Source organism: Heterobasidion irregulare, assembly GCF_000320585.1.
Source record: "Heterobasidion irregulare TC 32-1 unplaced genomic scaffold scaffold_04, whole genome shotgun sequence".
NCBI classification, from domain to species: Eukaryota; Fungi; Basidiomycota; class Agaricomycetes; order Russulales; family Bondarzewiaceae; genus Heterobasidion; species Heterobasidion irregulare.
In genome coordinates this window covers 2,098,870-2,117,970 of record NW_009258200.1, presented here as the reverse complement: position 1 = coordinate 2,117,970, position 19,101 = coordinate 2,098,870, and the positions used below count along the sequence as shown (strand labels likewise).

Below are 19,101 nucleotides of genomic sequence, written 5' to 3'. Positions count from 1 at the left end.
ACCAGTAAAAGATGAGGGAAACAGACGGATGAAAGGGGGACCGGAAGGATTCGCGATAAGCGTATCTAGTTGGGAACTGTGAGTAGCGGGGAGAACAGGTAAATTCTATGGAAGGGAGCGTACATGCTGCGGAAGATAAAGAACATAGATGGAAGAACAGCCATTTACTCAGAAGAGTCGATGTCATTCTGGAGCACAATCCTGAGATGAAATTGGAAGCCCTTTAGCATGACATTCCATGGATCGAGAATGGAACCCACCTGTAACGCACGTCGCCCTTGTCGACCTTTTCAACGGCTTCTGTAGCCTTGCTCATAGGCAAGACCTCGATCCAACTACGCAGATCTTGCTTGCTTGCCAGTTCGAGCATCGATATGGCCTCTCTCTTGTTACCAAGATATGATCCGGCAATGGCGCACCCGTTGACAAGGTCAAAGGCCGCGATCTCAGGCAAAGGTTCTTCGGGCAATCCGACGCATACTAGGTGCCCACCTACGGCGAGGAGAGTGAGCACCTTTTTGAGCGGGAAGCCAGCAGAAACATTTGCGGTCTGTGTTTGTGAGGGCTCGGTTAGTATATCATTCCCGCGTCATTTCAGCGCAGCACTGACGCTAATGATGATATCCAATTCCCCTCGGTACGGGTCCGCGAAGTCTGCTTCGCCAGTATGTAACTAAGGACAGGAAGAGGCATTGAGATTAATGTTCACAAAGATCGCGTGAGATTGAACATAGAGCCACCCACGATATAGTCGCCACCCAGCTTTTTGATATCGTCGTCCTTATCCGTGCTACGGGTCAGCGCATATACTTCTGCGCCAAGTGCCTTCGCCCTAGAGGTGTTGATTAGCACCTCATATAATTGCAACGCAGCGGAATTTTACAAACCACATGATGGCAAAATGGCCCAAGCCACCGATGCCTATGACACCGACTTTCTTTCCAGGCCCGCAACCGTTTCTGACAAGTGGCGAGTAGGTTGTGAGGCCGGCGCAGAGCATAGGTGCTGCGATCTCGGACGGAAGTTGATCCGGGATGGGGAAGACGAAGCGCTCGTGGACGCGTACAGCCGTGGCAAACCCACCGGTCGTCTAAGAAAATGTGAAGTAGAATGAGTCCCGAGAACCTGCCAGATAGTTCTGAAGCAATCAGGAAGATCTTCTACCTTGTCACCATTGGGGTATCTGTCGTTGTATGTGTCGATCAGATCATGGCAGTAATTCTCGTTGTCGTTCTTGCAGTTCTCTTCGGAAGCATGTGTCAGTGCGATTCGAGGTGGTGAGGCAAATGATGATGCAAGATGACGCACTGCAGTCAAAGCATGAGCAAACCTGCGCACCGACACCTGCTCGATCACCGATCTTGAACTCGGTCACTTTAGGTCCGACAGCAGATACCGTGCCAACAATCTCGTGTCCAACAATAACGGGAAGGTCTGGCTTTCCCCACTCCGCCTTTATAGTATGCAGGTCAGAGCCGCAGATTCCACAGTGAGTTATTCTGAGTATCAAAAAAAGTTTAGATGATAGGATACAGATTGGTGAAAGTCGGTCGCTCACGCTATGTCGATGTCATAATCGCCTGCAGTTTTAAGGTCATACGAAATGAGCTTGAAATCATTCCACCTAACGGCGAGGTGACAGGTTAACACTGTTGCTTGGCCCAGAATTGTCGGAGGACAGAGGGAGCATACTTTGTGGTGTCGTGAATGGCGTAACTGCAATGGGCATAGCCTCGTGAATATGATTCCCAATAAGCCGTGAAGACGCGTACCCTTTAGCAGACATGATAGTGATGCAGTATGAAGTGCGGGTTCGTTTTCCATGCTTCATCGAAGACTTATATAGGACTCACGCTGCCGAGACTGCCGCTCCGAGAGCAAGATGCCGAAGAGTATGGTTGAAGCAGCCCGCCGCTGCCGACGTCGGGACGTTGCTTGCGACATGCGCAACATTCACCGAAGTGTGTTGTCATCCGAAGCGAACAGAAATATTTTCTTCTTCTCTTCGAGTCAATCACGGCAATTTTCGAAGCCTCGGAGCTTCCTAAGGGGTTTGACCCTCGAAAAAAGCGAAGGCTTATTGATAAGTGGGGCCAATGTATTTTTGGACGATTTATACCACATACTTGAAGGACATTGCTCTACTCAAAGGAGACCCACAGGCATTTACTGGCGCGCACGCAACGTAGTGACTGTCGATGGGAACACGTGTTATAGCCTCAGAAAGCCTTCCAGGCCTCTCGAGTCTTCTCAGAAGTTCATGGTGATCCCTGCATCCACCAGCTTCTTGCTCGATAACGTCAGAGATAGAGACTGATAGAGGTCCCATAATAGACGACTGACTCACTAAGAGTCACTGAGAAGCTCTCGAACAATAGGCCGTGACTGAGCATGTTCTCTGATATAATCGTTCGGCTATAACCTGAACGACTTTGGGTCTTTAGGTATCCTAAGACATGTTATATTACGATGCATCCACATCTATTCCAGGAGAGTAGAGAAAGCTGACCTGATCGCAGAAGAAGAACAAGGGGACAGGGGATTGCGCGATGCGAATTCGCGAAGAACGATACTGGACCACGCGTCCTGTTTGCCTTTTGTGGTTCCGGTCATACCAATCCGAGACCGCTAACACAGTCGGCAAGTCTGCGGAAAGGACAGGTTACGTGTCTAGTCTCCGACGAATGAAACAGAGGGAAACTGTCAGTCCATGATGATTCGGAGCGTAAGCAATGTCATTGGATAGGATGTGAGGTATCTACACAGACCGCGGCTTTGTTGTTCCGTGGCGAGTGTCGGATTGTCTGGGAAGCTCTCAAATATACCAGAGCGGCATGGCCTCTCCTCCGTAGACCTCCGTAGCCATGAGAAGATCCGTGGTTCGAATCATTTCCCACTAATGAGTTGGCATATCAGGTCATCAAGGGGGTCTACTTGAGCAAAAGCGCAGTTCCAGTTCTCTCCAGTGGAGTTTCGGACGGTGGCGACATAGCCCTCGCGATGACTTATATGTACTCAGACGTACCCTAGGAGTCAGTTTAAGTGTGAATATTAGAGTCGCGAGATCAAATTTGCTGAGATTCATTCTACAGCCTGGACTAGCCGGAACATTCTGGACGACACTGATACGGTGACGGTGTGACCTCGTAGATCTGTCCAAAGGCCCGAAATCAAGAGTATAAACTACTGATTATTATGACAGTAATGCCTAGCATGGATCGCCAAGGATGGAGTGAGGCTAGTAAGGAAGATAGGGATAATAAAAGGCGCCTTGGTTGGACATGATGACAAGTGAGTCGTCAATCGATTACCTACGCAGAATAGGGTTCCGTGAGTAATCCTTGAATTGCTAACATGTTAATAGCTTATGTTATTAACATTGTTATTAACACTGTTATTAACAGGCCCTCTCCAGGGGGGCACAATGTTGATGTTAATAATGTTAATAATGTTCAAAATTGTATATAATGATTAGCATTTGAATTTACATTGAAATGTACATATCTGGGCAAGGGTCAGGTGGAAATATTGAAGGTTGTGGCTGTACAATTATGTCTTCCCTGCAAAATAATAATTTTGTCTGGGAGTGCAGAGTCTCGGACTGCATCGGTTCCCGCTCTGGACATTCCGTTACCCATTTCCCCCACTCGCGCCATGTCCACAGAGTCAAACAATGTCAGCTTGAAGACTGTTCTCACGGAACTGCATCACCTGCTATTGGGCATACCCCCGGAATCAAATCTGCCTTTCGTGGAAAATTCTCAGGACTCACATTATGCATGCTTCCTCAACTTCTCTCTGGACCCTGATCTGATGGAGAAGATCGAAGATGAGGTCGGGGTATTCAGTGAACAATTCAAGTCAGTTTTCGGCTGGCAAACACGGTCGACCGGAGATGGAATCATATCGGAGCTGGTGACTTCTTGTTATTAACACCACTTTCTTTATTAACATGTAAATAAATCAGTTTTTAACATGTTAATAATGCTTTATATACAATTGTTATTAATCTGTTATTAACTCATGTTAGAAATTCCTCGGAGAGGCAAATGTTATTAACATTTGTTAATGACTGTCCGTGAATTACTCACGGAACCCTAACGCAGAAGCATCGATATCATTTTTCAAGACGACTCTGATTGAAGAGCAATTCAATATGCTTGCTTGTTAGTTCAAAAGTTCAAAGAGTCCTACCTATAACGCACGTCTCCCCGGTCAACCTTCTCAGCGCCTTCTTTGGCCTTGCTCATCGGCAGCACCTCAATTCAACTACACAAGTTCTGCCGGCATGCAATTTCAAGCATCGAAATCACCTCTTTCTTGCTACCGATATGCGAGCCTCCAATGGCGCACCCGCCGGAAAGGTCGAGAGGAGCGATCTCGGGCAGTGCATTTTTGGGCAACCCGTCACATATCATGTGCCCACCTACGGCCAGGAGAGTGAGGGCCTTTTTGAGCGGAAAGCGACCATAATGATGATATCTAACTCCCCTTGATAGGAGTCTGCAAAATCCGCCTCGGCAGTGTGCAACTAAAACAAGGCCAGGTTTTGGAACGATGACGCACTGGCAATTTGTGGAAGCACCTACGATGTAGTCACCATCTAGCTTTTTTATATTATCATCCTTGTCCATGCTGCTAGTCAGCGCATATACCTCTGCGCCAAGTGCCTTTGCGCCAAGTGCCTTAGCCCTAGCGAGGTACATGAGCGTCCTCATATGACTGTGTAGTGATGTGCATTACTCACCACATGATGGCGAAATGTCCCAACCCGCCGATGCCTATGACACCGACTTTCTTTCCAAGCCCACAGCCGTTCCTCACAAGCGGCGAATATGTTGTCAAGCCAGCACAAAGCATAGGCGCTGCGATTTCGGACGGAAGTGGCTCTGGGATGGGGAAGACGAAGCGCTCATGGACACGAACGACTGTGGAGACCCCGCCCGTTGCCTACGAAGTCGCAAAATCTATGATTTATCAGTTGTAGTGTGAGTGATTGTCCGCGGCAAGTAAGAAGATCTCATACCTTATCGCCGTTGGGGTACTTCGCACTATATGTATTAACCTGTTTAGAGCAGTAGTTCTCGTTATCATTGTTGCAGTTTTCTAACAATGTATACGTCAAGATTCTCGAAAACGATGGAGGACTATCACACACTGCGGTTGAAGCATGAGGAGACTTGTGCACCGACACCCGCTCGGTCGCCGACCTTAAATTTAGTCGCTTTGAGGCCGACACGAGTGACAGTGCCGACGATCTCGTGTCCCACAACGACCGAGGGGTCTGGCTTGCCCCACTCTGGCTTGATGGTATGCAGGTCAGATCCGCAAACTCCGCAGTAAGTTACTCTGAAAGGAGGGGATTGGTCTTTACGAATCGCGGAACGAGCGTTCATGGTCACTGACGCGATATCGATATCATAGTCGCCTGCTGTCTTGAGATCGTACGAGATGAGCTTGGAGTCGCTCCACCTTAAAGCATGGTCAATAATATCAGCCTTTGAGAAACGAGAAGTGACTTGGGAGCCGCGTACTTTCGAGTGTCATGGATAGCATAACTTGGAAAGTCGTAGGGGCATCAGTATTGTTGGCGATTCACAGAACCCGCGGAACTAGCTCATCCCTTGGCGGACATTATGTACGAAGGTGTAGGAGTTTTCTATTCTTCGACAAGGCTTTATATACCCTCCTATGTCTATCTCCTACGCAAGTGATGAACTCCGGTGCGCACTTATGACGTGCCGATATACGTCCGACCAACTCCCTCGCCGATCTGAAGCATAGACGGCGCCCTTTTGTCGCGAGAGTCGTGACGAAAATGGATCTCTTGAGCTCCATCATCAACTTGGCTGAAAAAGGAAGGCGACTTGCTAGAAATTGGCATAAGGGCTAAAGGGAACGTCGAAAAATTTCGCTACCATACCTGTACGCGGCGTGCTCGAAGCAGAATATCAGAGATATCCGTTCGCAACGAGGATTGTCGAATTGTCTTGCTATCTTTCGATTGTAAGGAGATCACTGCTTTGTTAGAACGAGGTCCTAGGAACGCAAGACTGAACCGGTGCTGAACCATGAGCATCATGTCATCGTGGAAGTTCGCTCGAGAGCCGGGAGAGCGAACTTCAGTGAGAATCCTGATCTGCTTGTGGTACAGAACACCGTAAACAAGAAAAAAAATGAAAACCATGTTATGCACGACTCCGATTGGTATCAGGTCTACCTACGCTCTGCAGTATCTGGCATGCGCCTTCCAACACCTAAAGCGCAAGAAAAAAAGACTCCAGGATTGCATGTATTCCCAGATCCATTATTGGACTTCTCTTATACAGGGTTACGAGCGTAGGAAAGTCTTCGGGCTTGAAGGGAATTGGTAGTGAAATCGTTGAGATCTCAAAGAGCCAACTGGTAAGATGACAGCTACAAACTACTGATCAGCTGATGTTTTGAATAAAGATAGAAAATAGGATTATCAGATGAGATATGTGAGTACTGGCGGGATAGATACAGTTAAGATCTGTTCATTTAAAAATGTCGATGTCATTCTCCAAAACGACCCTAGGATTTGAGAGTTACTTGAGATGCCATCCTGCCCATCAAAAGTAGAAGAACACACCTGTAGCGCACGTCACCCCTGTCAACCCTCTCGACCCCTTCTTTGACCTTGCTCATCGGCAACACCTCAATCCAACTATGCAGATTCTGCTTGCTGGCCAACTCGAGCATCGCGATCGCCTCTTCCTTGTTTCCGAGATGCGAACCGGCGATGGCGCACCCCCTAATGAGGTCGAAGACGGCGATCTCGGGCAGAGGCTCCTCTGGCAATCCAACGCACACTATGTGCCCACCAACAGCGAGGAGTGACAGAATTTTTTTGAGCGGGAAACCAGCGGATATGCTGACAGTCTGTGGTTGCGGTGCTCGGTCATTATCGGCGGAAGGGTTCAGGATGTCAGCTTCGGCTTACGTTAACGATGATATCCAGCTCCCCAATGTGTGAATCCGCAAACGTTTGCTCGCCCGTGTGCAGCTGGATACAGGAACAGGCGTCTAGCTGGTCAAGATAATAACAACTTTATTCAAGCGAACTCACGATAATATCGGCCCCCAGTTTTTTTATATCATCGTCTTTGTGCGTGCTGTGAGTCAGCGCGTAGACTTCTGCACCCAGCGCCTTCGCCCTAGAGGTGTGAATTAGCGTCCCATATGATTGCAACACAGCAGAATTGTGCATACCACATGATGGCGAAATGACCCAACCCTCCTATACCTACAACGCCGACTTTCTTTCCAGGACCACAGCCGTTTCTCACGAGGGGCGAATAAGTCGTCAGGCCAGCGCAGAGCATTGGGGCTGCGATTTCAGATGGAAGTTGATCCGGAATGGGGAAGACGAAGCGCTCGTGGACGCGTATGGCTGATTCGACAACAATAGACGTAATCACAGGACAGATCAACGCCTGTAGGTGGCCAATGAAGATAGTCCTCACCCTGTCGCCATTGGGGTATTTCGCATTGTAGGTGTCGACCATTTTATGGCAATATTTTTCGTTGTCATTGTTGCAATTTCCTGGAAATTCATAGGTCAACATTTCCTGACATTGATGAAAAAATAGAACGCACTGCAGTCGAAACACGAGCAAACTTGCGCACCAACACCCGCTCGATCGCCAACCTTGAATTCGGACACCTTAGGACCGACGCGGGATACCGTGCCAACAATCTCGTGTCCCACGACGACCGGGAGGTCTGGCTTGCCCCATTCCGCCTTGATCGTGTGCAAGTCAGAGCCGCAGATTCCACAGTGCGTTATACTGTTGAAAAACAGGCAAATGGAGGGTCAAACGAGAGTAAAATAAGAGACAGTGAGGATTAACGAACGCGATATCAATATCATGGTCGTCAGCGGTCTTGAGATCATATGAGATGAGCTTGAAATCGCTCCAGCTAGATATGAGGTCAATTTTATCGGCATTGAAGCGGAAGAGAGGCAGCGTACTTGTTGGTGTCATGAACGGCGTAACTAAAATTTCCATAGACGTCAGCGTCGGGCCACTTGATCAACAGCGCAATCGCATTCAAAGAGCTCACCCTTTAGCAGACATAGTGCGTGATTAGAACGAGCGAAATTTTCTGCTCTTCAGCGATGATTCATATACCCTCCGCCGCGCCAGGCGAGGCCAGGCGCCTCTGCCCCGAAGTAGCCGACCCGCGAGGGGGATGCTGACGATTAGACATTAGGCTTTATCTCCCCGACGTGCTCTATCGACGCGATCCGTCCGCCAGCTCCGTTGTCCATCCGGTAGATACAGGTGGATACCTGTGGATACAGTGCAATCTTTCGTGCTGCGTGCACGCCGGCGGAGCCCTTGTGGGTCTCGACTGGCGTTGGGTTAACTGAGAAAGGAAAGTGACCTGCCAGATTGGTAAGGCCTTGATGGCTTCATATCGGGCTGTCCTCAACACCCGTCAGATCCTGTTCAATGTGGCAGTAGAGCCCGCCGATCCCTTTTTCATGAATAGCGCGTGTGGAACGACAAGATCAACAGAATATGTCGAAATTGGGTTTGAGGAATTCTGCTGGCTGATGTAGGCATTTCCAAAAGCCGAGCGTGGCTCGCGCTGAGTTGTGCTTAGCCCTCCTATATCTTCATCTTCAAATGGGAATGGGACTCACCAATTCCTTAACACGACCCGCACGGTCATCCAAACCAACTGCGACATTGCATCAGTATTGCACCACGCTAACGATCCCTGGATGGAGAGCCAATTGCGTCAATCTAAGGTAAGCAGCTCACTTGATCTGATCATAGCCACGCACGCGGGACATAGCAAGCCTCCGACGCTCGCGCACGACTGGCAGAAGAAGAGGGAGAGCTGATACGTTACCACAAGTTGCCACGCAAAGCGGATGTGAAAATGCTACGCCTTCCGAGACCACACTAAAAGCAAGCGATGGACCTGTGGAGTTACGACGGGGGTTACAGGTATGCAGTAGTTAATGTGTACGGCTAGGCGAGACATGGTGGCAAATGCATCTTCTAATAGGAACCCGAGGCAAAGACATAGACGCGGGGCTATCGACTATCACGGACCGCTGCGCTCTCGAGCCTGAGTAGCAGCTGACGAGGCAAATTGGAACAGCGGTTGCCGACCGTGTTCGCATGTGTCGACCGCTAACTGGGTCGACAGCGGCGCCTTTGGAAGACTGATCAGCGCATGGCTATCGGGCCATTGCCACGAAGAAAACAGAATCTGGCGATCATCACTCCTTGTGGCGAAAGGGAGGCGAGTCGGAACTTCTGGACCGAGGGCCCATCGAAGTTCGCGCCCGGTTCGAAGACGCACCCTTCAAAGATTTCTGTCCGATTCGCATCGGCGACAGAATTCGCGCGGTGGAGGAAGTCGGCCTGGACTCCCTCGAGAACCCACGTTCTGTATACTCTGGCATTTCAGTTGTTGCCACACACCACGCGCAAAAGAGAACACACATGACGCACCTGTTGCAAACCTTCTGATCGAACTGTCAGAAGGTTGGAGCATGTCATGGACGCTTATAAGTAAGCACAAGAGGACGCGGCCAAGGCTATTCGTCATGATTTATGTTTGCCACGCATTTCGCTTCGCAAACGCGTTCGGCACCCTGCTGTAGCCTGGCCCACACCTCAACGTCACAGCATCAGCGCCCTCGCGAGGAAGACGCGGAAGAAGACGTGGCTGAATCAGTGAGTGGCTAGGAGTGGCCTGACTACCTAGCATTACGAACTGGCTAGCATTACCCTGCGGCGAAGAAACGGGCTAGAAGACCCAGTGTGCCGTCATGCTGAAGTTTTCACTGGCACTCGTGTCATACCCACATACTTAGATCTAGTACGCAGCTCCTAGCACGCACAGTCACCTTGTGTAGCCTTGTGTGGACACGGCCGGCGGCGTAGGGTTGGCGCCAGGGTCAATCGCAACCAACAATCGACAACAATACACGAGCTATGACGGCAACTCTTCAAGCTTCACGCGTCGCGCCCAATGCGAGTCTTATCAACTCAAGATCTCGAGTTACTTATAATGCACCCGGTCGCAGTAGGACCATTTGATGGATGGAACCTGTGTGGTTGCGATGAGACTGACCCAAGGCCAAGGAGGCCGCCCCGCAAGAGGTGAAAAAGGACGCGACGGGCTAGTGCTCCGGTCCTTGTTCCTGGCCGGGTCTTGATTTGGAGTAGGTTTCTGAGTGCGAACGATCGTGGGTGTATCTCGCTAGTATATCGTTACCTGTTAGGGTGTCCGGAGCTTTCGATGGCTATCTCGGCCGGATTTTGAGCTGCAATGCGGCGTCGATCGAGCGGGACGAGAGTGGGTCATAGGGCAACTTCGCCGAGGTTGTGACTGAGTATGGCGGTGGAGCACCACAAATAGAGAAAATCGAGGGTCAATGAAGCCAAAGGAGATGCAACACAACCGTGTTGGGAAAGAAGTCAACGAAGATGTCATTCTGGATATACAACGGTCACTCCTCGTCCTCCAAACTTTCTGCGTTTTGCTTCACGAAGCATGAATACACGAAGTCCCGTGTCAGATGGCGGTGGATAAACTTACTTTGTTCTCCTCTATTCCACCCAATTCCTTGACCAGACCGTCATACGGGTACTGTCGGGGGATGGACGGGCGCTCGGGTATGAGGATGTACTTGCAGGCAAAGCCAAAGGTAACGAAGCCGAGGGTGGCGATGGTGAAGTGTAGGAGAGCCGTGGGAGGAGGGACATGGGGGGCGTCTGGTCCCCACATCGAGTAGAGCTCCTCCTGCTCATGCAGCTGTTGGAATGAAAGCGAGGAGTTCACATACGGTCAAGGGCGCGGTGGAGTGAAAGGCGGACTGTGTCACCGAGGTTGCGCCTCATCTGCATGTCCCACCAACCCCTGGGAGGCAGGGTCTGTCTGGAGAGATCTGGGAGCTGTGGGTAGCCGTTGAGCTGTGGGTCCAGCTCTTTCTTGTGGAACACGGCGGGGGTAGCATAGCGCCGAAGCGGAGAGGAGGACGAGGTGAGGATACGGTGTCTGGCCTCGAAGGCGACACGTAGGCCTCGGGCAGAGCTCATCGCGGTGCAGGTACGGTTCTAGAGTAAGTGGTGCGGTGCGGTGAGCAGGCGGTGCCAGAGGCGTCGGTCTGGAGGCACGGGACCCCGGGGAGCAGCGGCCGGTCGGACGAGGTCGGATATGTGTGAGCCAGCGGGGCGGACTCCGTTTCCCCTTCGGATTGGGTTGCGAATGTATTTTTCAGCATGCGTTTGCAGATCTCGATCGGGCAGGCCCGCCGTGGTTCTGGAAGATTGGGTGGGACCTAGCTGAGGGCGCGTCCTGACATGTGGTCCCTCAGCTCCCCGCTCCCTCGACAGTAATTACTCAGTTTCCTCCACTCTCCCTTCGTCCACAACACTCTCTCAAGCTGCCTCATCCAACCCCCTCACCCCTCTTCACCCCGCCCCTCAGATACTTTCCCGTCGCCCTCAGACGGAAAGCAAACATGGTGGTCCTCCCAGACCCCCCCACCGTTAAGGACGTCGAACATGACCTGCTCAAAGACAAGGCCCACAAGAGGCAGCCATTCAATTATCCCTTGATCTCCTCTAGTACCGACATGGTCGATTTGTGCGTTCCATTCGACGTCCTTCGTTCCACTCCGCTGACACCGCTTTCCCGCCTCTACAGCAGCGTCTGGGACCACATCTTCCTCACCTCCCTGGTGGGCGGCTTGACCATTCATCAGTTCGAGACCCCTCCATCCATGATTCTTGATTTGGGCTGTGGGTGTGGTTACTGGGATATCGAAATGGCGCGCAAATACCCTGTGAGCTCTCTATCCGCTCCATATTCCTGCCTCTTCTGACACCACAGCGCAGCGTTGCATGGTCGTTGGCCTGGACAAACGCCACATTCAACCAAATCTTCATCGGCTCCCCGACATGGCCAGTATCGCCAGTCGGGTGATATGGGACCATGGCGATTAGTGCGTGCAGTCACATCGCTCATGTCTTCAATTTCTTACCATAGGTCGCCGGCAGCTTGGACAAACTCAATTATGATGCTTGCACGTTCGACATGGTGCGAATATCCTATGGTGCCTTGGGAGTTCCTGAATTCGAAGTGAGTCTCCCCTTGTCGAATGGCGACTGGAGACCGTAGCTCACGTTCGGCGTGTCTCATTTTCAGTGGCAATTTCTGTTGGAGGTCTGTCTATCAGTCTGAGGCTTTTTTCAATTACTTATGGCTCATCGCTGACTCACTCATATAGGAGGTGAATCGCGTTCTTAAACCTGGCGGTGTCTTCGAGGTGAGCTGTTTTGTTCGTCATGAAGCTTTAGTCATCGAAACAGCGATATAATTTTTCAGCTCTTGGAAGATGATCTCATCTTTCCAGGCGGGCGCCCAGTCTCCAAACCGCATCACCAACCGTCATCACCTGAAGCTGAAACTTCAACACAAACATTCAAAACGCGCAGTCGAAACTCGCTTCTCACATATGATACCCGATCATCCTCCTTCAAGCCAAACACCTCATCTGAAGGATTAACCAAGAGCAAATCTGGGAGTCAAGATTCATCTCAGTATCATTCACCAATACCTTGGGACGATGAGAACGTAGAGGACCCCCTCGACCACTCTAAACTGCTGGCAGCATGGCAAGAAATGCTCAACTCGCGCTGGCTGAATGGACAGCTCACCTCCGTTGTCCCACTTTACCTCGCCACCATCTTCCAAGATTATCGCGCCCTCCCCGCGCTTGAGGTTCTCTTGCCTCTTTCGGACACGCCCGTCGTGTCTGGCCGCAACTCCTTCCGTTGCAAAACAGATGGCTCCACGCTAGATCAGATAATCGATCCTGCGCCGTTTCGGCATCTGCGACCTGCGACCGTCAAGGATGAACCGGACGCGTCCTCCATCAGGTCCGACAAAGGTCCCTCACACCACCTTTCTGCGTCGGCACCGATGCATCTGGCCCGTGCGGTGCAGGTCGTGAAGGGGTGCAAGGAAGCAATCTGGGAGGCATATGAGAGGCTCTATGGGAAGGATCCGGTCGTTAAGATTGTCCGGGAACATCCAAAGCGAAATACGGCCAGGGACCAGTTCGAATATGCTTGGATGAACTGGGAGAAGTGAGTAGCTTGTTCGATCGACTTCACACCGAAGCCCTTCTTTCCTTGCTATAGTTTCTGACGATGTATTTACTTCGCAGCGATATGGCAGATCGGATGGGGATGCGCGATGTGGTTCAGGCTTCGCTCGGTTGGTGTCCACCCCCCGATGACCCCCCCGACTGGCGCATCTGGCGCGATCGCATCTCTCGACAGCCTGAAAACATCAGATACAGCTCCGTATCGTCGTCCTCAACTCGCTTCGACATTTGCCGATGTGTGCGCGGATTTGTCGCCTGGAAACGGACTACAGACGAGGCTCCACCTGTTCCAGACAAATCGGAATACGTGTCGAATCGCTCGTGACGATTGCTCCGAAGCGCAAGCTCAAGGGTGTTGTCTTTATAACAGTCTGTTTTCGAGGACTACGTACGATTTATACTAACTTAGTCTTCACTTCGCGTGCCCATTCGCGTCTTTTCGCGCATCTGGTACACACATACATAGATCGACATTGTCGCTGGCGCGCCAGTCTCGCTGGGATCATACGTTTTGATACCCCATCACACATACCATATACCTGCAATCTGATTTTTTGGTACCAATCAGGTTGACCTCATAGTACTACGTTGACCACTCATATACATTTTAGGCTTCAATTGCATCTTCTCTAGCATGACTGATATTGAATGATGGATCCCATAATAGCTCACAGTCAAAGAGTCCGCTTCGATCCGTCAGAACAGTAGACACTACTATAGCTTTCGGAGTGTGAAAGATCACTAGATCTTTGTAGCCCATTTTGTAGTGACTCGCAGCCGCTTTGGAACCGTCGCGCATCGATTCCAAGCTTTTTATCCTCCAATCTCTCTCTGTATCCCCCCCTTGCACATATGTCTGATACAGAGCAACCCGCCACCGTGCCCGTCCCCTCGGCAGAGAAGCCTCGCTCTACTGCGGAGGCCGATGTTACGAAGTACAAGGTCAGTTTTTAAGCATGCTTGCCATCAACTTTCGAGGGAGAAAAAGAGCTGATCGGACCTTGGTTTTCGTGGAGATAGGTGGCTGCAGATATTGTAAATAATGTCATGAAGAAGCTCGTCGAGCTGTCTGTCGAGGGGGCAAAGGTTCTCGACCTATGCATCGAGGGCGACAAGCTGGTCGAGGAGGGCACCAGTGCCGTGTATAACAAGTCCGTGAAGGGTGTCAAAGTTAGCAAGGGTGCGTCTGCATTTTCTTCCCTTTCCCTGCGCTTCCGTCACCATGTGCGATCGATTGACGATGGAGTCGGTGGACTTAGGTCTCGCGTTCCCTACTAGTATATCCGTGAACAACTGTGTAGCACACTTCTCCCCCCTCGCGTGCGTCATCTTCTCTTGTCATTAGCCCTCTCTGATCTCACATGAATCCGCTCTTTTCTTGAAACCCTTTTACACGGGTGCCGTGGAATACAGCTCGGATCCTCTTTCTTCTCAGGCCCTCGCGAAGGGTGATGTCGTGAAGCTCCACATCGGCGCGCACATTGACGGCTTTGCTGCGATCAGCGCCGAGACTCTCGTCGTGGGCGCGTCTGAGTCTGACCCCGTCACTGGACCGCGCGCAGATGCGCTCAAGGCGGCCTGGCACGCGGCCGAAGTCGCGATGCGTCTGATCAAGGTCGGGAACAAAAACTGGGCGGTCACAGAGGCCGTCGGCAAAGTGACAGCCGCGTGGGACTGCAAACCTGTTGAGGGTGAGCGCCGCAGCCTACTGTTGTTCGCGAGTTTTTTTTTGCGCGGACGGCTCTGGAAGGTGTATTGATCGCGTCGACGGATTGCAGGTATGCTGTCGTGCCAGCAAACGCAAAATGTCATCGATGGGAAGAAGCGTATCATCCTGAACCCATCGGAGGGCCAGAAGCGCGACTTCGAGGCGGCGACATTTGCTGAGGGCGAGGTGTACGGCATGGATGTCCTTGTTTCCTCTGGTGAGGACGGAAAGGTCAGCTTACTGCCTTCGACATTTCCCTGCGCAGTCTGTTACTCATGACTGAGCACAGGCCCGGCTGGAAGAATCCCGGACCACGATCTATCAGCGGGATCACACCGTGACATACCAGCTCAAGCTGAAAACTTCTCGCAACATCTTCTCAGAGGTGCAGAAGAAGGCAGGACCCTTCCCTTTCAATGTTCGCGTACTAGAGGATGAAAAACGCGCGCGTATGGGATTGCAAGAGGCCGTGCAGCACAACTTGGTCAAGCCATACGAAGTTATGTCAGTGTCAAAACCTCCTCTCCTTATATTGCAGCTGATCATCTATCAAATGACAGTTACACACCATCGAATACCTTCGTTGCTGCGTTCCACTTCACGATTGCCCTCCTGCCAGCTGGCCCTATACTGTTGACGCACCCGCCGATCTGGTACAAGCCTGAGCTGGTCAAAACTGAAAAGGAACTAGAGGACCCAGAGTTGAAGGAGCTGTTGACCAAGAAGCTGCGTGAGACGAAAAAGAAGGCGAAGAAGACGAACGGTGAGAGCGAGGAGGCAAAGTGAGGCGAGAGATGCTAGGGGCGATTACATCGATGATGGACTTGTCAGAATAGTTGCTCGGGGATGAAGCAAACAAATGAAGCGAAGTCGGTCGTTGCTACAAAATGTATTTTTTTTTCTTGACACGGAGATGCTATGATGCCGAAGCTATTAGAAGTCGCTCTGCCTCTTCACCAAACTCGCTTATCGTTCGCACGACGAGATCTACGCTTTCGAGGAATCCGTTTAGAGTCAGTCGAGCTAAGCGAACTGTCAACGTCGAGAACGTCCTGCACGCACAAAGCGCATCAGCAACTTTGCCGGAGCCTCCTTGACCTCAACTCACGCAACAAGGACATCGCCCTCTACGGCTAGCTCTCTCTTCACAGCATGGGGTTGGAGCTCCCGGTCGACCTCGAGGACCTGCTTCGCGATCGTGGCGTGTTTGGTCGTAGCGAATGGAATTCGGAGTGATCTTTTTGCGGGGTTTCAGCGGTGAGCACACTAACTTGCAATGCAACTATAATTGTGCTCACATAGTGTGCCAATCGGTCACCGCACTTGTGCTATCCAACATGGTGATAGAGCAGGATCTTGTGCGGTCTATATTTGGTTTCCACCACACGAAGTACTAAAAGGCAAGTCAAGTCACTATATCGCTCAACACCACTGCTGACTCCTGAGTGCGAAGATCTCAGGCTCATCTGCCATCTTCAATCTGCTTCAATATCACAAGTGTCAACTAAGGAAGCTTGAAGCATCCTGCATGCCCATTCATCATTCTGAAACACCCTCAAATCCTGGCCGGCTTTTTACGTGCACTACCCTCATTCATCTCACTAAAATTGCTGCAATACCTGGAGCTCTCTCAAGTGGGCTTGGCTGGCCGGGAATCTGAGGCTCTGGACTGAAGATATGTATCGCGCTATAAAAGCCATGCAGCGGCATGCGCACTGACGGTTTCAATTGACGTCTTCAGCACGTGTCCCTAGTGCCGCTCCAAGCCCTCTGACTCTTAATGCGATGGATCAACCCTTTTGTCCTGAACCTAGACTGGTTGTCGCAATAGCATATCTCATACGGATCTACAATGATACCCATACAAGCTCTCAGTACCAAAGAAGCTACTCTAGAGCTACTCGGGCAGGTCGTCTCGGAGCGTCTCGGAAAAGAAGTCAAGGCCATCGATGCCATTGGCAAAGGTGGATTCCATTCTGCTCATTCCGGAGTACGGTTTCATTCACGTCCTAATTCCTCTTGGCTCCCTCAGATGAGCTTAGTAGGGTAAGTCCCGACGTGTTACGCGCTATCGTTCGTGACATGCAGAAATTAAACCATTGCACAGACGTTCTCTGTCAAACTACATGAAGGAGATATGATCGTTGCTCGTGTCGCATCACCTCACATGCCTTCCATAATCATCGAATCAGAGGTGCATCGGATACCCCTTGGTGTCGGCATCTCGCAATACTGAAGACATTTTACGCCTGGTCAGGTTGCGACCATGAAATACATCGCCGACCAAACCACACTTCCTGTGCCCAATATTCTCTCGTATGAACTGGATCCGAAACACCCACTTGGTCCCTTCATCCTGATGGGGAAGGTTGGTCTCGTCTTCTGTTTGGCATTTCCACGCTCCTACAGGTGTCACAGGCGCCAGGTGTAAAATTGGAGAGCATCTTTGATCGCCTCTCTCAAGATACGCAGGATGCTCTGGTTGCACAAATCGCCAGATTTATGCTTGAGATTTCTCATCATCACTTTTCCTCCATTGGCAGTCTTCAATTTCTACGCACGTCTCTCACGCCTCCGTCACCTCCATCGCCTCTCGCCGAACCATTCCAGATCGAAGGGAGCACAGTGGTTGGGCCTCTCACACATCCGTCTTTCTATGTCGACGGGCGTGTCTCTATTCCCCTTGACCGCGGACCTTTCCCCTCCTCTCGTAAATACTTCGAGGCCTGTGCCCAGCGTGAGCTTGATTCTTCTCGAGCGCTCTTCACGCAAGGTGCCCCGGAAGCATACCAACGCGAACTCGAGGACGGCCAATTACTAGTCGAAAGATGTGTCAGCCTCATACATAACATCATCCCCCACTGTCAAACGCTAGACAACGGGGACGCAGAGCTAGCAAAATTCTCGCTGGACCTTCACGAGCTGGGGCTTCAAAGGGTGTTTGTAAACCCGGACGATCCGGCCCAAATTGTACGTCATCCGTCCCACTGGCAGATGCCTCCGATCGTCTGCGATCGCCTCATTTCTGTTGACCCCTCTATACGTAGCTCTCCATCGTTGATTGGGGATCGACCACGACCCGTCCTCTCTGGTGCTGCGCACGATTGCCGCATTGGCTTTCGCCTTCCCTATTGAGCGACCACCACGACACCGACCAACCGAAGCACAGGCTGTCCAACGTCTTTCGAAGGACGATCATGGAGGCAGAGGGGCCAGAGTCTCCGTACTTGCGCGCATTGGACAGCGATGATGTCCGCCATGCGCTTGATGAAGTAACGGAGTATGACGCGTTCAAAGACGGCTTCCTCGTCCTGCCAACGCTCGAGAGCATGTACGCATATCCAGGCCTTCGTCACCGTGTCTTTTGCCAGAAATGTGCTGATCTTTTTGTCTTCGCTTGCTAGACTTGCCACCCTGCCAGGCAAGGAAGACTTGGATGGCCTCAAGAAACTGTTCGACCCAAAGACGTTCACCGGCAGAGCTGCCCGGATTTCCCTGATGACACACGGCTCGAACGCTCTCTTCCTGGCGATGTCTCCTCCAGCAAGCCCCATCCAAGAGATGCCATCTGCGGCTAAGTTTCAAAGGCCCACTCGATATTCGCCACAGCCGTCAACGTAACTAGCTGACGACGGTGCCTCAAGTCAGGTTGTTTTGCACTGTAGGATACAACAGTGTTCTATATGCATCGTCACTCTAGTAGATTACGATAGTATGCGGCCATCATATGTACAACATCTGTGTTGCGGGCCAGCTTCAGTTCGACAAGATAAAAGTGCTAGGTGTTTGATTTGCGTTGCTATGTATGACGGCGCGGGGCCGACAGGACCAACCCAACGCAAAACAACTTCTGTCGGCTCACTTCGTCACGATACACTATGGTACCTATTATTGTACCCCACAACAGAATGACTGTCTGGAGACGGTTACTACCTTGCTAAATCTCAAACGAGCTTAGGCACACCATGATAGAGAATCAAGCAGACGGCAATCAATAATAAAATGTGTTCAGCCATGAAATAATGATAATATATCGAGGTTGAATCCAGATTACCCCCGAAACCGTCATGCTACTCGACATCCCCGCAAAACAAATAGAAACCCGAAGAACCCGCACAGGTCCCACCCGTGACGCAGGAAGAGTAGAATATGCATCCGATCGTCGCCGGGACACCAGCATCGAACGCCATCACGTATGGATAAAACTCGGCAAGTGGAACCGATAGAA

At 51.1% G+C, this 19,101-nt stretch overlaps 8 protein-coding genes across 8 annotated transcripts; 3 read left to right on the top strand and 5 right to left on the bottom strand.

Annotated features, from left to right (window-relative positions):
- Positions 1–164: 164 nt before the first annotated feature.
- On the bottom strand, positions 165–8,102 carry HETIRDRAFT_107295 (uncharacterized protein; the record flags this gene model as incomplete). Its single annotated transcript, XM_009547165.1, has 10 exons — positions 165–201; positions 261–550; positions 611–673; positions 745–832; positions 888–1,090; positions 1,165–1,307; positions 1,339–1,499; positions 1,559–1,624; positions 1,693–1,716; positions 8,089–8,102. The coding sequence occupies 10 exons, from the start codon at positions 8,100–8,102 to the stop codon at positions 165–167; spliced, it is 1,089 nt and encodes a 362-aa protein (XP_009545460.1).
- A 1,160-nt stretch (positions 8,103–9,262) lies between these two features.
- Positions 9,263–9,540, bottom strand: HETIRDRAFT_163593 (uncharacterized protein; the record flags this gene model as incomplete). Its single annotated transcript, XM_009547164.1, has 2 exons — positions 9,263–9,441; positions 9,498–9,540. The coding sequence occupies 2 exons, from the start codon at positions 9,538–9,540 to the stop codon at positions 9,263–9,265; spliced, it is 222 nt and encodes a 73-aa protein (XP_009545459.1).
- Positions 9,541–10,501: 961 nt separating this feature from the next.
- HETIRDRAFT_433822 (uncharacterized protein) lies at positions 10,502–11,102 on the bottom strand (the record flags this gene model as incomplete). The annotated part of the gene is made up of 3 exons (XM_009547163.1): positions 10,869–11,102; positions 10,591–10,806; positions 10,502–10,534 (listed from the first exon to the last, which is right to left on the bottom strand). Exons 1-3 carry the CDS (start codon positions 11,088–11,090, stop codon positions 10,502–10,504), a joined length of 471 nt encoding a protein of 156 aa, XP_009545458.1. The 5' UTR covers positions 11,091–11,102.
- Positions 11,103–11,422: 320 nt separating this feature from the next.
- Positions 11,423–13,837, top strand: HETIRDRAFT_433821 (uncharacterized protein). The gene is made up of 8 exons (XM_009547162.1): positions 11,423–11,640; positions 11,701–11,839; positions 11,892–11,998; positions 12,054–12,135; positions 12,202–12,219; positions 12,284–12,322; positions 12,382–13,145; positions 13,226–13,837. The coding sequence occupies exons 1-8, from the start codon at positions 11,516–11,518 to the stop codon at positions 13,488–13,490; spliced, it is 1,539 nt and encodes a 512-aa protein (XP_009545457.1). The 5' UTR covers positions 11,423–11,515; the 3' UTR covers positions 13,491–13,837.
- Positions 13,838–13,911: 74 nt separating this feature from the next.
- Positions 13,912–15,837, top strand: HETIRDRAFT_148596 (Metallo peptidase M24). The gene is made up of 7 exons (XM_009547161.1): positions 13,912–14,107; positions 14,186–14,345; positions 14,425–14,485; positions 14,579–14,856; positions 14,944–15,104; positions 15,163–15,377; positions 15,434–15,837. Exons 1-7 carry the CDS (start codon positions 14,018–14,020, stop codon positions 15,657–15,659), a joined length of 1,191 nt encoding a protein of 396 aa, XP_009545456.1. The 5' UTR covers positions 13,912–14,017; the 3' UTR covers positions 15,660–15,837.
- On the bottom strand, positions 15,790–16,212 carry HETIRDRAFT_426547 (uncharacterized protein; the record flags this gene model as incomplete). Its single annotated transcript, XM_009547160.1, has 3 exons — positions 15,790–15,925; positions 15,982–16,110; positions 16,172–16,212. The coding sequence occupies 3 exons, from the start codon at positions 16,210–16,212 to the stop codon at positions 15,790–15,792; spliced, it is 306 nt and encodes a 101-aa protein (XP_009545455.1).
- Positions 16,213–16,725: 513 nt separating this feature from the next.
- On the top strand, positions 16,726–18,494 carry HETIRDRAFT_426546 (uncharacterized protein; the record flags this gene model as incomplete). The annotated part of the gene is made up of 7 exons (XM_009547159.1): positions 16,726–16,837; positions 16,906–16,919; positions 16,981–17,067; positions 17,131–17,241; positions 17,283–17,843; positions 17,921–18,204; positions 18,278–18,494. The coding sequence occupies 7 exons, from the start codon at positions 16,726–16,728 to the stop codon at positions 18,492–18,494; spliced, it is 1,386 nt and encodes a 461-aa protein (XP_009545454.1).
- Positions 18,495–18,864: 370 nt separating this feature from the next.
- On the bottom strand, positions 18,865–19,053 carry HETIRDRAFT_163587 (uncharacterized protein; the record flags this gene model as incomplete). Its single annotated transcript, XM_009547158.1, has 1 exon — positions 18,865–19,053. One exon carries the CDS (start codon positions 19,051–19,053, stop codon positions 18,865–18,867), a length of 189 nt encoding a protein of 62 aa, XP_009545453.1.
- Positions 19,054–19,101: the final 48 nt, after the last annotated feature.

Excerpts from the sequence above, each read along its gene's own strand:
- HETIRDRAFT_433821 (XM_009547162.1), top strand. The coding sequence starts at position 11,516 with ATGGTGGTCCTCCCAGACCCCCCCACCGTTAAGGACGTCGAACATGAC. Across the intron at positions 11,641-11,700 it reads AGTACCGACATGGTCGATTT|CAGCGTCTGGGACCACATCT; the intron begins GTGCGTTCCATT and ends CCGCCTCTACAG. Across the intron at positions 12,323-12,381 it reads AACCTGGCGGTGTCTTCGAG|CTCTTGGAAGATGATCTCAT; the intron begins GTGAGCTGTTTT and ends ATAATTTTTCAG.
- HETIRDRAFT_148596 (XM_009547161.1), top strand. The coding sequence starts at position 14,018 with ATGTCTGATACAGAGCAACCCGCCACCGTGCCCGTCCCCTCGGCAGAG. Across the intron at positions 15,105-15,162 it reads CCTCTGGTGAGGACGGAAAG|GCCCGGCTGGAAGAATCCCG; the intron begins GTCAGCTTACTG and ends GACTGAGCACAG. Across the intron at positions 15,378-15,433 it reads GTCAAGCCATACGAAGTTAT|TTACACACCATCGAATACCT; the intron begins GTCAGTGTCAAA and ends ATCAAATGACAG.